The sequence below is a fragment of the Antedon mediterranea genome, chromosome 11 (assembly GCF_964355755.1).
Source record: "Antedon mediterranea chromosome 11, ecAntMedi1.1, whole genome shotgun sequence".
NCBI classification, from domain to species: domain Eukaryota; kingdom Metazoa; phylum Echinodermata; class Crinoidea; order Comatulida; family Antedonidae; genus Antedon; species Antedon mediterranea.
Window position 1 is genome coordinate 15,640,704 of NC_092680.1, and position 14,435 is coordinate 15,655,138.

Below are 14,435 nucleotides of genomic sequence, written 5' to 3' on the forward strand. Positions count from 1 at the left end.
TAAATTATTTAAGGGCTTACATTTTAAATAAGCTAAATGTCGGAATCAATTTCTATTGATAGTTTCTCTATAGACGTGACATTTATAAAAATGTAGACGACCATGTAATAAATCCATTCATCATTTCTTATAATCATTATTGTACATATAAAAATATAACATAACACAAATACAGTACCATATAACTTTAACTTCATTGTTATTCAAATTTATATTTTTATTTTTGCATATAAAAATTAAATATTGGTATAAGAAAAACGCAAGATATTATTATATCATCCCAAATTGCCACTTGCCTTGCATTTTTCACGCTGCTGCTCTAGCCCGCTACGTCCCATTACGACTACTCAATCAGAAGCTAAAGCAAGCAGCAGTTATAGTTCTAATGACGACAGTTTTGCGAAGATGGAAACTCCAGTATAATTTATTGATTCCAGCTGCTACAGTAGACCCAAAAAACGTCTGGGAAAAGAATCTATTAGGACATGTCATGCTAAAATTTCAATTAAAGCATTTCTGATGGTATATTCACTGTCAGATATTCATTGAATTATTATCGAAACAGTCTATTAAAGTTTGTGTTTGTAATAGGATACTTCACACTTGAAATATCTAGGGTGATGAAGTGACCCCCAGACTTGACCTTAGCAATAAAATTAACTAAAGTGACAGAAATTGAGTATTCACTTCTGTAACAAAAAAAATATATTTATTCACATATAAAAAGGGAATAGACAATTTAAGTATTTGTTGCTTTAAATTACATTTTTTTTTCAGGTAAAATAACTATTATGTGACAATAAAATGACACATTCAAAAACATTTGAAATAAAAAATATTTTTCAATAAGCGAGCAGCGTTTTTTTGTAAGAAATATTTCTTGTTTAAATTTATTTTCTGGGATGGTAACATCGGGTTAAACCTGCTTGAAAAGAGTCATATTATTGCTATATTGATTCATATTCATAATTTCTTTCGTATTTCTTGGAGGTGTTTTATGCAAAAAGAAATTAGAGAGTGGGTTTGAATTCAATTTAAATACAGGACACTACAATTATTCATATTTCTAATAGTTTGTATTTAGAAAAATTGTTTAAAACGGAAAATGTTTATGTGAAAGAAATTCTCAGCAGTAATCAGGAACAGCAGCTCTATGCTACATAACACTATCTTTTCTACTGCTGCTCATCTACTGTTATAAATAGAGAGAACTATGCTTTCCTTTTGTGTGTGTTTGCGCCCTCTCCAGATGGTTAGCATGACTACACACCAAGCGCAATATAAAGTCCAAGAAAGGTCTGTATAAAACTTAGCTAATATCTTACAGTTATAAAGATATATATATGGCCTAGGCCTATACTGCTCGTAGTAGACGTAGAGGCGGTATATATAAGTATCTAACGCCCTAGGCTAGTAAGCCTAGATTTTATTTATACTATATTTAGCTAGGCGTATTAGTTAGGCTAGCCTAGCTAGGCCTAACTAGCCTAGCTAGAGGGTAGGATTTTTTATATCGCGCAGCCAACAACAATAAAATAGCCTAGGCCTAGGCCTAGCCTACCTCTAGCTACTGTAGTACTAGTAGGCCCCTAGGCCTATACCCTAGCATCCAAGTAGGCCTAGGCTAGGCCTAATTTATATTTTAATACAAGTATTATTAAGTATATAAGCCGGCTGTGAATTAAACTACTGTAATACGATATTAAACATTTGTATTTAATTTCAGGGATGCTTGAAAATGAAGAAATCTACAAAACCCCAAAGTGGCCCTTCAGTTTCAGGTGCTCGTTCCAAGACAAACTCAATAAGCAGCACAAAACAGAAAACAGGAAAACCAGTAGTGAGTAGAGCCGTAGTACCAAAGAATGCACAAAATAAACTTGTTAAAACTCCTAAAATGCAGGCTATACCAATGAAAAAGATGGCAGATGGTACACTGCATCCTGAAGGTGGGTTGAAAGGGTGAATCGTTTAAAGTATACATAGGCCTAACCCCAGCTTAATAATGAATGAATAAAATACTTTTGTTCTTTGTTTACAAATATAACACTAGGCCTAGCTGTGGATAGATGTACTTGTGGTTGAGCCAATTTAAGTAGACCAGTACATCTTACAAAAAGCTCAGAATTTTACCGTGGAGAAAAGCCCTTCTAGATGGTTGGATAGATTGATGGATGAATGATAAATGTGTTTAAAACATTCTTAGACCGTTATGTAATGTAATATTCAGAAGCATTTAAAAAAAAGCCTTACTGTACACTTTTTAATTATTATTTATTGATCAATATTGAACTTTCTCAATTAAATATAGAACAAAGGAAACAATATGGATTAAAATGTATTGAGATTATTTGAAATAACCATATATAATTGTATGTTTTATTAGGATATACAGTAAGGCCTGTTATTCCTGCAGAGAAGGCAGAATTAATATCTGTTGCTAGGGCTATGCATCGTGAAGAGTTTGGTCCAAGGATGCAGAAATTGTTTCAACCAGAAACTGACGCAGCATTGCAAGCAATACAAACAGGTACCACATACACTTACAGCATTATGCACTTGCCCATTCTATGACCCACTATACAAAACCCGGGAGAGGTGCATCATTTGTCTGATGTGCATCATTTTTCCGATGTGCGTCATTTGTCCGATGTGCGTCATACCTTATAAATACCATGACCCACTCCTGCATAAAAAAAAGTGACTTACCTTTAGGTGACCATGACGCACCCATTTTGACGCATTGTGACCATGTTGTTCATGATTTGGTGGGTTGTAATGTGACGGACATTGACACATCACTGTTCATTATAGGTCAATAATTATTTGTAAATGACGCATGTTAGACAATTAGGACCTACAGTATGATGTCATGGTAATTTATTGTGCGTATGCATTTGAGTTTGGTTTGGAAATTTGTAAGTCATCTAACCCACTTTTGTCAATTTTATGACAACCTTTTGGATTCTGTTGTAACATATATACACATTTCCACCCTTTTTTTGGTGTACAGACACAACAAATGAAATCGATACAGTATACTATATACTGTAGTATGCATAATTGTTGTAGGTCGTAGAAAATCAAAAGCTTTATTGGTAAATTGTTTTTTCAATAAAAAAGTCCTGTTACAGGAATCTGAGCATTCCCGTTTTGTCTTTAGATTCAAAGAGTTACTGACTTAATTACGTAATCCTCTTCGGATCCTTGCACACGTCATGTTGTTTTTACCACATCAGCGGTCTCTTTGTAGCATGTTCCGTTCTGCTGTTAGTAGAGGTACTGTAGCCTGGTATCATCTTTTAGTTGCTCCTTCCATCTCTTTGGCGGACGACCTCTTGGTCTTTTGTTTTTAAAGTCTGTTTTGTAACTTTTGTTAACATATGTGTTTATAGTGCACCTAAACACATCCAGTGTATTCGTTTTTTTAAAATTATTTCGAAGATTATTTCTTTTATTCCTAATGTGTACCTTATGTCATCATTACTCCGTCAACCAACTCTTCGCTTCGTTCATCCAGCAGACTTCTTCTAAAACCTGGACCCCGTTCCAGAACTCGGTTTTACGGTGATCGTGCTTTCGCTGTCGCAGCCCCAAAACTCTGGAACACGCTCATCAAAATCTGTTATCACATTTAAAACTAAACTCAAAACTCATCTCTTCAGAGAAGCATAATCGCACGCTACTACTTGCACAGATCTTGGAAAACACAGCGCTTTGAAACCTCTGTCTCTTGCGCTTTATAAATGTTATTTATTATTATTATTATGTCTTACAGTAGTCTGTCCCAACGCGTAACACCAAGTATTGCTCTTAAGCATATTATTTCAAATGTGCTTTAATTCTGTTGTCATTGGTTTTTATATTTCATGTTTCTGATGCATATGTCGCAATGGGAACGATTAATGCATTGTATAATCTAATTGTTACTTTTTTATTATATTTCTTTTGCTTCATATCGGGACTTTAAGTTTTCCAAATGCACTTGCTGCTAGGGAGATTATGAAGAGTTATGAACTCCCCAAATGAATTTAATTTTGTTATGTATTCTATAAAGTGAATACATTAACACTCAATGCCAATATTTCACACTTTTTTTTGCTAATAGGTGTGTATGTTGGATGGAGGTTACCAGGATACAAGTTTGATTGCATTCGTGTTGGTCATCTTTCCCGTTGTTTCTGTGGCCATATCCTTCAAGACCATGCTAAATATAATGGTAAGCTTCATTTAAAAAAAACTTGTATGTTTACATTCTGCCAGGAGTATAAATTGTTACTTTTGTATATTGTATGATTTGTTTGTATCCTAAAGCTCTGTCTACACTATCAAAGAAAATGTGATGTGCCCATAATGGATATGATGATGTCGTATCACTATCATATTTGGGTACAGTACATCACACTTTTTGTCAAATTAGTTAGATAGTATAGACTGAGCTTTAAATAGATTTTTTTATTCAGTTCTTATACAGGATTACATAATTCAACATCATTAACTTTATTTAACTACTGTACTACATTTTGTGATATTGTTCAATACCTCTAATATATTAAGTAAAATAATACAAATGTCAATTGAACTCCTAGCAAGGAGTCTAAGGGTTCCTTGTGGCCACTGTGAATGCAAGGCATTTGCTTTTGTTCCTGGAAGGCCTGAAGACGTTGGAGAATTCTGGTTTCAGCGACGAAGAAACTTTGATCCATCAACGTGGCGAGCAAAATGCCGCTGTAAACACACACATGAAGAGCACAAATGTACAGGCATGCGACACTGTAAAATTAGAGGTTAGTTTTGTATTCTTTTAAACTATTATTTCATGCGCATCCAACACAGAGTAACTCACCAATTACAGAATGGATAAATTATTTTATAATTGATCATCAACTAAGTCTCATTTGAGGATTAAGGAGTGAAGTTGAAACATTCATGAATTATAACCCTGGCACTAGGTCAGGAATGAACCCTGAACCTTAGAATTGGAAGGCACCACCAAAATATTTTTCTTCCTGCATTTCTAACTCATATTATTAATGTAGCATTAGGTCAACATAGAACTCAACTCAACAACTAGTCGAGCGCCATAACCGACTTCTACTGTGACAAAACATTAGCATAGTTCATTTGCTTTCAGTTGAAAATAACTATCATTACCGTAACTAGTTGCAATCAGTTTGTCGATGTTGACAAAAGTGCTTATCTTTCAAATTTAAATTTCTCCATGTGTAATATTAGTTTGCTATTAATCAAAATGTTGACTTGATTACAGTACGCACACAGTTCTGTTCAGTAACTCAAAAGTCGACACAATTCTGTTGCATACCTTGAAATGTGCTTATCTATCATAAGGTTACCCACAATGTTACAGATGGAGTTTCAACAAGTTGTATTATTCGTTTATTTTTAGGATGTGGTTGTGGGGCATTTAACTCTAACTTTTTATGTGCTGCTTGTGATAAACACTGGGAACAACATGAAACTGTATTTGAAGGAGAATCTGAACGAAGACAAAATGGCATTCCATGTGGTAAGAAATATAATCAAATTATATTCATATTATGCAATATTAAAGTTTTCCACAAGCTGTATTTGATAACAGCTTGTATACCATCATTGTAAAAGTAACTTTAAAGCTTGGTTAAAGCAATCTACGCAATGTAAGAAAATGCCCTTCCAATCATTGGGTTAACCCCTGCCTGCGTGCAATCAAAGCTACGATGTTTGCAGCACTATTGCGTCGTCGGTTCCGCCCACTTGTGATTACGCAATACAGCACTTTGCGTCAATACGTCGCTGCGTAGCGTTCTAAACCACGCTTTCTATTTTCTAAATCAAAGATCTTTTTTTTTTTAGTTTTCATTTCTTCTAGCAATTTCCAACAAAATTAATTTATTCTTGCAAAAACTAACAATAAGTATAACAGTGAATAATTTATTTAGACCAAAACTTAACATTTGTTATATACTTGTCTTGTATCTAAATAATGTTTTTTGCACTTCAGTCAACAAAATAACAAATGTTCAATTTCAGGCGAGGAATACCTACCATTTGCTGAAATGCCTGACCTGCGCAATATGGCGTTGACCGGAGTAGACAGTGATCCTGGAATTTACCGGGAACTAGTGGAAGGGAAAGGATCAATACCTCAAGGAAGACAAATCACACAGGACACCCCAGTTAGGCCAAATGCTACCTCAGCTTTTAAACCTGTCTGGGATTGAACATAAATAGTGCAATAATAATTATGTTATATATTTATAAATAAAAATACAATTTTAATTGATTAAAAAAGAGTTTAAATTAATTATGTAAAATAGATTTTAAGTAAAAGACAGAAGTTGACTTATACCATAAGTTATTTAGAGAGTAGAATATAAATGCGTAGTAACCAGGGAGTATTGTGTAGCAAGTTATTATTTACCCGATAAAACTGTAATTTTAAGGGGTGAAAAGGCCAACCACCGGGAAGCCCGTTGTCTGGAAGTCAATGTTTTTCTGGTTAAATGTGTGACAGTTTATTTTTATTTTTCATAATTTTACTGACATTTAATTTAAAAAAAACAATGCACGCACGTTAAAATACGATCGCAAAATGTTGATGTATGCCATCCTATGACCTGATGCAGTATACGCTTTAGTGCTGTGTTACAACCGTTAATGTAGAAAACGCCAGCTAAGTATAACAATTCACCGCTAATTTCGTAAAACCTCCAGCTAATGTATAGCCTAAACACCAACAGCTTATGTAGTAAATAAAAATCAACACCAGCTAATGTAGAACGGCTAACAGCTAATGTAGTTACTATCGCCAACTAATTATATATTTTACAAAACTGTGTATCATGTGCAAATGCATCTCTTTAATTTGCTCTCAGTCAATCCACTTCTCGTAAGCGACCAACTTTCTGAAATAACCACACATCGTTAGCAACCATCTCTCTTAAGGGACCGCCTCTCATAATCGACCACCTCCAGTAACGACCACCTCTTGTACAGTAAATGACTCCCTCTATTGAACGACCACTATCCCTCATAAGGGACCGCTTCTCATAATCGACCACCTCTTTTAACGACCACACCACTCCTAAGTGACCAGTACCTCTTTTAGAGGACCACCTCCTCTCGTAATGGTTCCGCTTTTCATAATCGACCGCTTTTTCTAATCTAATAATGTGTTAAAAGGGTGTTATGAAGCCACTGATTGGAATATGTTTATGGATTCTTCGGAAACTTTAAATGAGGCTACGTACTGTAGCAATTGTTGAATAAATAAAATTCTGTCAAAATCTGATCTTGCCTAAAAAGAAAATTAGAATATTTAATAATAATAAGCCTTGGCTCACAAAAGATGTAAGGAAGGAATTACTCAATTGTTTTTTATTTACACAAATATGTTATGCCTACAAAGGTACCGGCATCAACTATAAAGAAGATAAAATACATTAAACTTTAAGAAAAAATGACGATATAGCCAAACAAAATTAAGTTTTAATAATAGTTTACAAAGTAAATTAATGAAGTTACTGACAATTATAAACGACTGATCACGAATCACACAGAATACACAATATTATTTCGACAGATGATGAGGAATATCTATAACAATAATATAACAACGTATTGAAAGAAAATAAGGCCATATGGCTGCATTCGCGTGCTCAAGTTAGTGTTTACCGACCGACAGACATAGTGAGCTGTAGAGTCGCGTTGTACGCACGCGGCTAAAAACAGTAAAACTTTTTTTGTCTAATTTTGAAAATTACTTTTTGTTTCATTTGAATATTCAACAATATGGCTCCACTGTGAAATTGAGTAATTATTTTCTTCTGTAAATTGAAATTGTTGAATGTTCAAATGAAACAAAAAGTAATTTTCCTTCTCTGTGGTGTCACACTATAGAATATATTCTATAGTGTGACACCACAGAGAAGGAACATTTTACTTCTAGAAAGTGTAGACTCGGAGAATGGTTCTCGGAATGATAATGACTCGGGTAAAACGTTTTAGAAGGACATTCTCCTGGACGATTTCGGGTGGGTTACCATTATTGAAATGCTTTTGATATTCGTAAAACTAAACCCACTCATTAACCTGTTTCACACTGTCTTAGATTATAAATAGCGTTTTACGTATAGTGTTTATTGCATAGATATGAAAAGTCGTAAAAAAGAATAACAAATGCTTGGTAATTGTAGATAACAGTGCGATGAAATCTACTAAAAATAGTAGGCCTATAGTTGTGTTAAAGTAATACAATATTTTGTGTATAAATGAGGATGGGCGTTTATTAGATGGTATTTGGATGAGAGGGGGGGGGGGGGTAGTGGCGATAATTATTTTAATTGATGTTTTATTGGGGAGGTGTTCCGGGCGTTTATTCAAATAAATACTAATTGGTATAATTAATACATTATTCCGCGACACAGTGAGCCGTTTTGGCCTAAGAAGGAAGACGGCTTGCAACATGGGCAAAAGTATCCCAGGGTCTTAACGGGACGCGATAACGGGACACAGCGCAAACATAAAGTCCTGGCAGCTGACCGTCTACAACTCGGCTATCGGGGTTTCATTCATTTCAAACAAAAGCTCTTATCATCAGTTCTCTCGATGTAAACGGTAATTTTATATAATTATTTCCCACAATTTACTCCTATGTTTTATGAATATATTTAATTCTTTTATGTACTATATCTTCACACGCGCGGTCTGAAAATAAAAATAAAAAATGGCTATCGCCAAGCACCAACGGCCAACTTAGTTGAAACAGGGAGTTGTTTTACAACTCCCTGGTTGAAACCACGCTTTTACTGTGAACCCGGAAATTACTTCTAACGCACGTAGAGTTAAAAATTACCGATTGAAATCAGTATTTTTTTTATAAAACCCTTTATTTAAAACTAAAAATATGGAACAATATCGTAATAGTGGAAACTAATTTTATAAAATCTATGTTTCGCGATACATCTGAGATAGATAAGGTAGGTAACCTAGGCGGAGATTAGTACCGAAGTTTTTCCATTGTGCTCGCCTATGTCAGTATTAACCATAATTTATATATAGATTCCATATTACGATATATAAGACTAGCATTTGGTCCGTTATGGTTCATTTCACAAGAAAATTGATTTTATAATTCTTCGTACAATAGGCTATAAAAAGATCAAGTGTGTTTACCAATCATTTTGCGTTCCACATAATGAACCGATCAATTGTGTTTCCGCAGTCATTGGGTAAACGCTGTGTTCATGAGGCCAATATATTATGTCTGTAACGCTTTACTGGTAAGTCTGTATCACATAAACGATTTTATCTATATTTTAGAATGAATGAATTATATTCTACTGTTGTTCATTCATATACATAGACTGTAAGAATGAACGTCATGTTTATGGTAGGCCTATAAACACGATTTTCGTGCAACCAAGCCATTTTGCATAGCCTAGATGACAAACGTCGTGGTTAGCCTACTGAGATTTAAAACAAAATAAATTCTTTAAATCCATCCAAGGCCTACAGTGATGTAAGATAATCTTTGTTCAAAAATATGTTCTTATACGACCCCTTCATTCAGAATTACACTTCTAAAATTAACATAGTGTCGGGAAATCCCTTAGAAAACGCATTGTTATTTATTGTTATTTGGTTGTTTTGTTTAATACGCTTTGCTGATCACGACGTTTGTCATGTCTGTATGATGGCTTCCGTAGCACGTAAATCGTGTTTTTTCAAAGTTCACTATATACTGTATTATAGGCCTATAGTATACATTGTAGCAGGAATAGAGTCACTATAACAGTTATGATATTAGGCTATGCACAATATAACGTGAACTAGTCTATTTATATCTCGTTTACATTAGCTTGCAAATTGTTCAGAAGATTATATAATTATATGTCTATTTGATCTAATGAATTTGTTTTTTTTTTCCAAAAGTGACTGGAAACATTCTTATTGAATTATTACACTGCGCAGGGTACGTAAACGTAATTAAGGATTCCACCATAGATACCATACGAAGACCATCAATTGCTTTATGGTAAGGGAAACTAACCAGCAAATCTAAGTTAGGCTTACTGCTCCAAATTTAGTAGTTGTATCAGGGAGTTAACTCCCTGGTTGTATTAATTTCTTTTTTGTAAATAACATGCGCATTTAATTATATGCGTACCCTGACGTGATTTTAGTTTAGGTATTATCACACAAATTCATTTCAGTGTTCAGGACTGCACGTGTTTCCAGGAATAAAATGAACCAGTCCATTTACTCCAATTTATTTATTTGCAGGTCAAATGCATCAGCCTAAACCGGAATGACGCATCAGCTACGTGCGTTCCTACGGGAGTGTAAGGCCAGTTCTTATAAATGGCCTAACGGCTTTAATTCTGCAATTTTCGAAGCGAGTAGTATGCTTAAAAGAAATCGCAAACTTGAGCAAGCCATCTGTGATATAGATGACACGATTATTAACTACTACATTCAGTGTATAGATAATATGGACAGATTATTTGTTTCTATAGGAAGTACACCGGAGGGAATATCATTAGCGTCATCAGATAGAGACGTTATGTTCCTTTCATTAAAATTGGCAGCTACAGAGCGTAACGTTCATCGCAGTGAAAAGGGAATTTTACAGATTGAGTACACCACCAAACCGGGTTATGTTAGACTGCGAGTTCCCTTAGCCACAGCTAGATCATACGGCATGATCCCCGGTCATGTGCACGTGGAAAAACGACGACTGTACTTGAAGAACGATGCGTGGAAAGAAGGAATTCTGAATAATGAAGAAAATCCTGACATATCGGAAGTTCACGGACCGGCTCTAACAAATGAAACCGGTTTGCAAGACACTGTCCACGGAATCCACTGTGCTCAATGGCCAAGTTGCGCTAAAGGTTTTCAACGAAGAAAACGTGCAATTTCCAAGTGGCCATCGTCGAAAGTCATGCGAAGTATTATGCAGAAGGGTTGTTGTTTGGTGCCGGTGGGTCATCCAATGCATCACCAGGAAAACCAGCTGTGGAGAGTGTCATTCAACATGGCTGAACAGGAGTTACTTCGTAGTTTCAATGACACCCAGGTCTTTTGCTGTTTTATGTTAAAGATGGTGCTTCGTTATCATTTTCCAGAGGAAACTGTGCTGTGTTCTTATTGGTGCAAGACCGTCATGCTGTGGCTTGTTCAGAATACAGAACGTCGTTGCTGGATCAGAAAACATTTTATTAGAAACCTTCACAAAGCTCTGTATTTGCTGCATCGTTTTATGGAACACCATTATTTACCAATGTTTTTTCTCCCAGAGAACAACCTCATTTCTCACAAGGACAGACATGCTTGCCTTCGTGTTGCCAAAAGCCTCGAAGATATGCTGCATGTTTCAACCTTCGTTCGCGCAGTGCTAGACTGCTTAACTTACTCGACCATTTCAGGGGTGACCACTGACGAGTGTCCAAATAACAGCAACGGAGTGTCTTTTCAAGTAGACGAGTCACAGAATCAAACTAATGTAAAGTCTTTCCTTGATTTTATGCAATTGCACTGGCAGAAAGATCACATTTTGCCACATCGTCATTGTGGTGTGGCAGAAGAAGCTCAACTCCTTGCTACCTTCTTGGAGGTGTATGAAGAAGATAACCCCCGCGCCATCGAGTACACACAATCAATGATACGAGAATCCGATGATGACTTCTTAAAGAAATTTGATGTTCTTCTACAACACAAACTTGCCAAAAGTATGTTATTTGATTATCATACGACAAGACTAAGCATGCAGAAAACTGAAGAACTTCTTGAGTCGTCTCGAGTAATAACGTACCCCGTAAGTGGCTACCAAGATCTCATTTATGGGACAGTATACTCTTCTTTCTTGCTTTACACTCGATCGAGGGACAGTGAGTCGTTATGCAAACTACAGAGCATAGAAAAAGATCTTGTCGAGGCACAGACCGATTCCTTCAAAATAATTTCCATTGCTCTGTCTGATATTCAAAAGTGTCTTCTAGAACGAGATAAAGTTTTACGTAGTTTAATCGACAGTATGGCGCTGACAAAAACAAAAACTTACATAAACAGCGTGGCGTTTGCATTTTATTTAATGTTGAGGCTTTCTGCTAAGCTTCAGCGAAACACGCGCGCTCCACTAGTGCGCCGCTACGTTAGACTGTTCCGAGGATTTGAAAAATATTTGCACAATCTTCCTAGAGAGCAACTGGACGTGTACCATTTCTTGTTGGAATACATAAATGTTGAAATGCTGACTGACGGAAATTTCCAGTAAAAAAACATTTGGTTTAGGCCTATAATAGTCGTTTTTTTTGTAGCGATATCATCATGTTATAAAAGATCAGCTGTTCCCACTTTGACGCAACGACGTAGGTGCAGCGCAAATACATTGATTTTAAACACAAGTGCTTTTCAGATAAGTATGCTCGCCGATGCGAGCTATCAGTACAATACAGATAATTTATTTGAATGGAGAGAATATTTCTTTAAAAGTGACGGTTCTATTTAGAAAGGTACATTCGAGTTAAATAAAATTTAAAAAAACACCTCCTATTGTATTGAGTAAAAGGTTTAGGCCGGATTAACACACCGTCGTTTTTACTGAACATTGTCTTATTTATAGAGATTTTATTTACATATTTGGAAAATATAGCTTTTTTCTCTTTTGTGATGTGAACCATCACTTTAATCATGGAGATGCTTTTATTCATTCAATAATAACATATCAATACAATGTATCAAAATTATTTATAAACATTCTATATCCTCCATTTTTTCATAATTTTCTTATTATTTCATTTTCTGTTTTGAATGACGAAAGCAATATTAATGAACTGAGAAGTAGTACATTTTCCATTAATAAAGATTGAGTATTATATGTTTTTAGTTAATTAATTGTGTCATTCGTTATAATCCACAGATCTTTAATATTTACGATATATTTACATTCTTGTTATTAGTATTGAAGGCAATGTTCCACTTCCTTTTAAATCTTAATGGCCAAATGGTTGTAGTAATGTTCGAATGGTATATTTCAAACACATTCTTGCTATATGATTCTTAATTATATTTATCGAATCTTTTGGAATGGCATCAACTATGGAAGCTTATTCTATGAGTACAAAAGTAGCATTGATATTTTATTTACATTGATATTATTATGCCAAGAGTGCATGCAGGAAAAAAAACATGTTCGTACCAAATATTAAGCCAAAGTAATGATACAGTAACACACCGGGTTGACATTGAAAATAAAACATGTTGTTACAAAGTGTGACGTAACAACATTCCTTTTATAACCTAAATAATTTCTAAATCGTGATTAGTTCTTTATTTCTTCCAATCCACAATAATGGCATTTGTTTTACTTTTGTTAGGGCTCATACCAGATACTTTATACAAGAGAAAATGTCACCCGCTAATGGAAAGAGGTGTTTTGGTGTCTATCCACCTTTTTCTCATTTGTTCACAACTTTAAATTTAACTATTAGTATTATGGTACAGCTGTAGCATCCATTGCATTTTTGTTTCTCTCTCATTTAGGCTCACAGACTACTATTATGGGAAACTGTAGAACAACAGAAAAACAAAGGGAGCCAACTCATGGGCATTCAACTAATAAAACCAATAATGCTGATTCTGTGTTTGAAGGTTTTGTACCAACCCCAGTCAATACATTTCCAATGCCGCCAAGTAAGTTGTGTATAAATATGGCGAAATAGAAATGTCGTTAGAAATAATGAAGGAAGAATTGTAGATGTGAGGTATTCGTTCTATAGATCCGTTATATGTAGTGTTTGGACCTATTACCTCTCCTGTTGGGCTGGTAATGTTACCGGAGGGAATAAAGGACGCCTTGAAACTTTCATCCGTCGGGCTGGTAAAATGATTGGTCTGGAACTGCCTTCCTTTACCGATGTGCACCTAGAACACCTTCAGAAAGATTTCGAACGCATTGAGTCGGATGCCTCTCATCCTCTCCACAAAGTGATCATAGACCAACTTAATCCAAGTGGTAGATTGAGGTTCCTCAGTGTGAAAACAAATCGATTTGCTAAATCCTTTATTCCCTCCGGTATCATCCAGTACAACAGGAAGTCAAGAAGATAATTTTATATTGTAATTTTTTAGATGTTTTTATATGAATGGTTTTATGCTATATTTGGTTTTATAGTGTTTTTTTGTTATTATGACGAGCAATGAATTTCCTTTTTGAGGATCAATAAAAGTTATCTTATCTTATCTTATCTTATCTTGTATTGTACCTTCAGTAATGTATCATTAGCGTTATCTTCATCTTTATTTGAATTTTATGATAATGATAATGACTATAAACCGTAGGTCCGGTGTAAACACTTAGCTCATGTGCACTTTAAAGAACCTAGTAGATCTTTCGAGACGAGTAGGGATTACCCCGGAGAGGTTGCCCAGTA

General features: G+C 35.1%; 2 protein-coding genes across 4 annotated transcripts; both read left to right on the forward strand.

Annotated features, from left to right (window-relative positions):
* The first annotated feature begins 1,257 nt into the window (after positions 1-1,257).
* Positions 1,258-7,328, forward strand: LOC140062500 (protein FAM221B-like). Its single transcript, XM_072108751.1, has 7 exons — positions 1,258-1,296; positions 1,727-1,949; positions 2,387-2,530; positions 4,109-4,219; positions 4,590-4,787; positions 5,408-5,527; positions 6,031-7,328. Exons 2-7 carry the CDS (start codon positions 1,739-1,741, stop codon positions 6,219-6,221), a joined length of 975 nt encoding a protein of 324 aa, XP_071964852.1. The 5' UTR covers positions 1,258-1,296; positions 1,727-1,738; the 3' UTR covers positions 6,222-7,328.
* A 1,892-nt stretch (positions 7,329-9,220) lies between these two features.
* LOC140062462 (cyclic GMP-AMP synthase-like receptor 2) lies at positions 9,221-14,161 on the forward strand. 3 transcript variants are annotated; one of them, XM_072108692.1, is made up of 4 exons: positions 9,221-9,281; positions 9,934-10,036; positions 10,285-11,818; positions 13,546-14,161. In XM_072108692.1, the coding sequence occupies exons 3-4, from the start codon at positions 10,310-10,312 to the stop codon at positions 13,708-13,710; spliced, it is 1,674 nt and encodes a 557-aa protein (XP_071964793.1). In that variant the 5' UTR covers positions 9,221-9,281; positions 9,934-10,036; positions 10,285-10,309; the 3' UTR covers positions 13,711-14,161. The 3 variants fall into 3 exon arrangements, 2 of the variants coding, with proteins under 2 accessions (XP_071964793.1, XP_071964792.1); XR_011847485.1 differs by lacking the exon at positions 10,285-11,818; XM_072108691.1 differs by lacking the exon at positions 13,546-14,161 and having other exon boundaries at positions 10,285-12,582.
* The last annotated feature ends 274 nt before the right edge of the window (positions 14,162-14,435 follow it).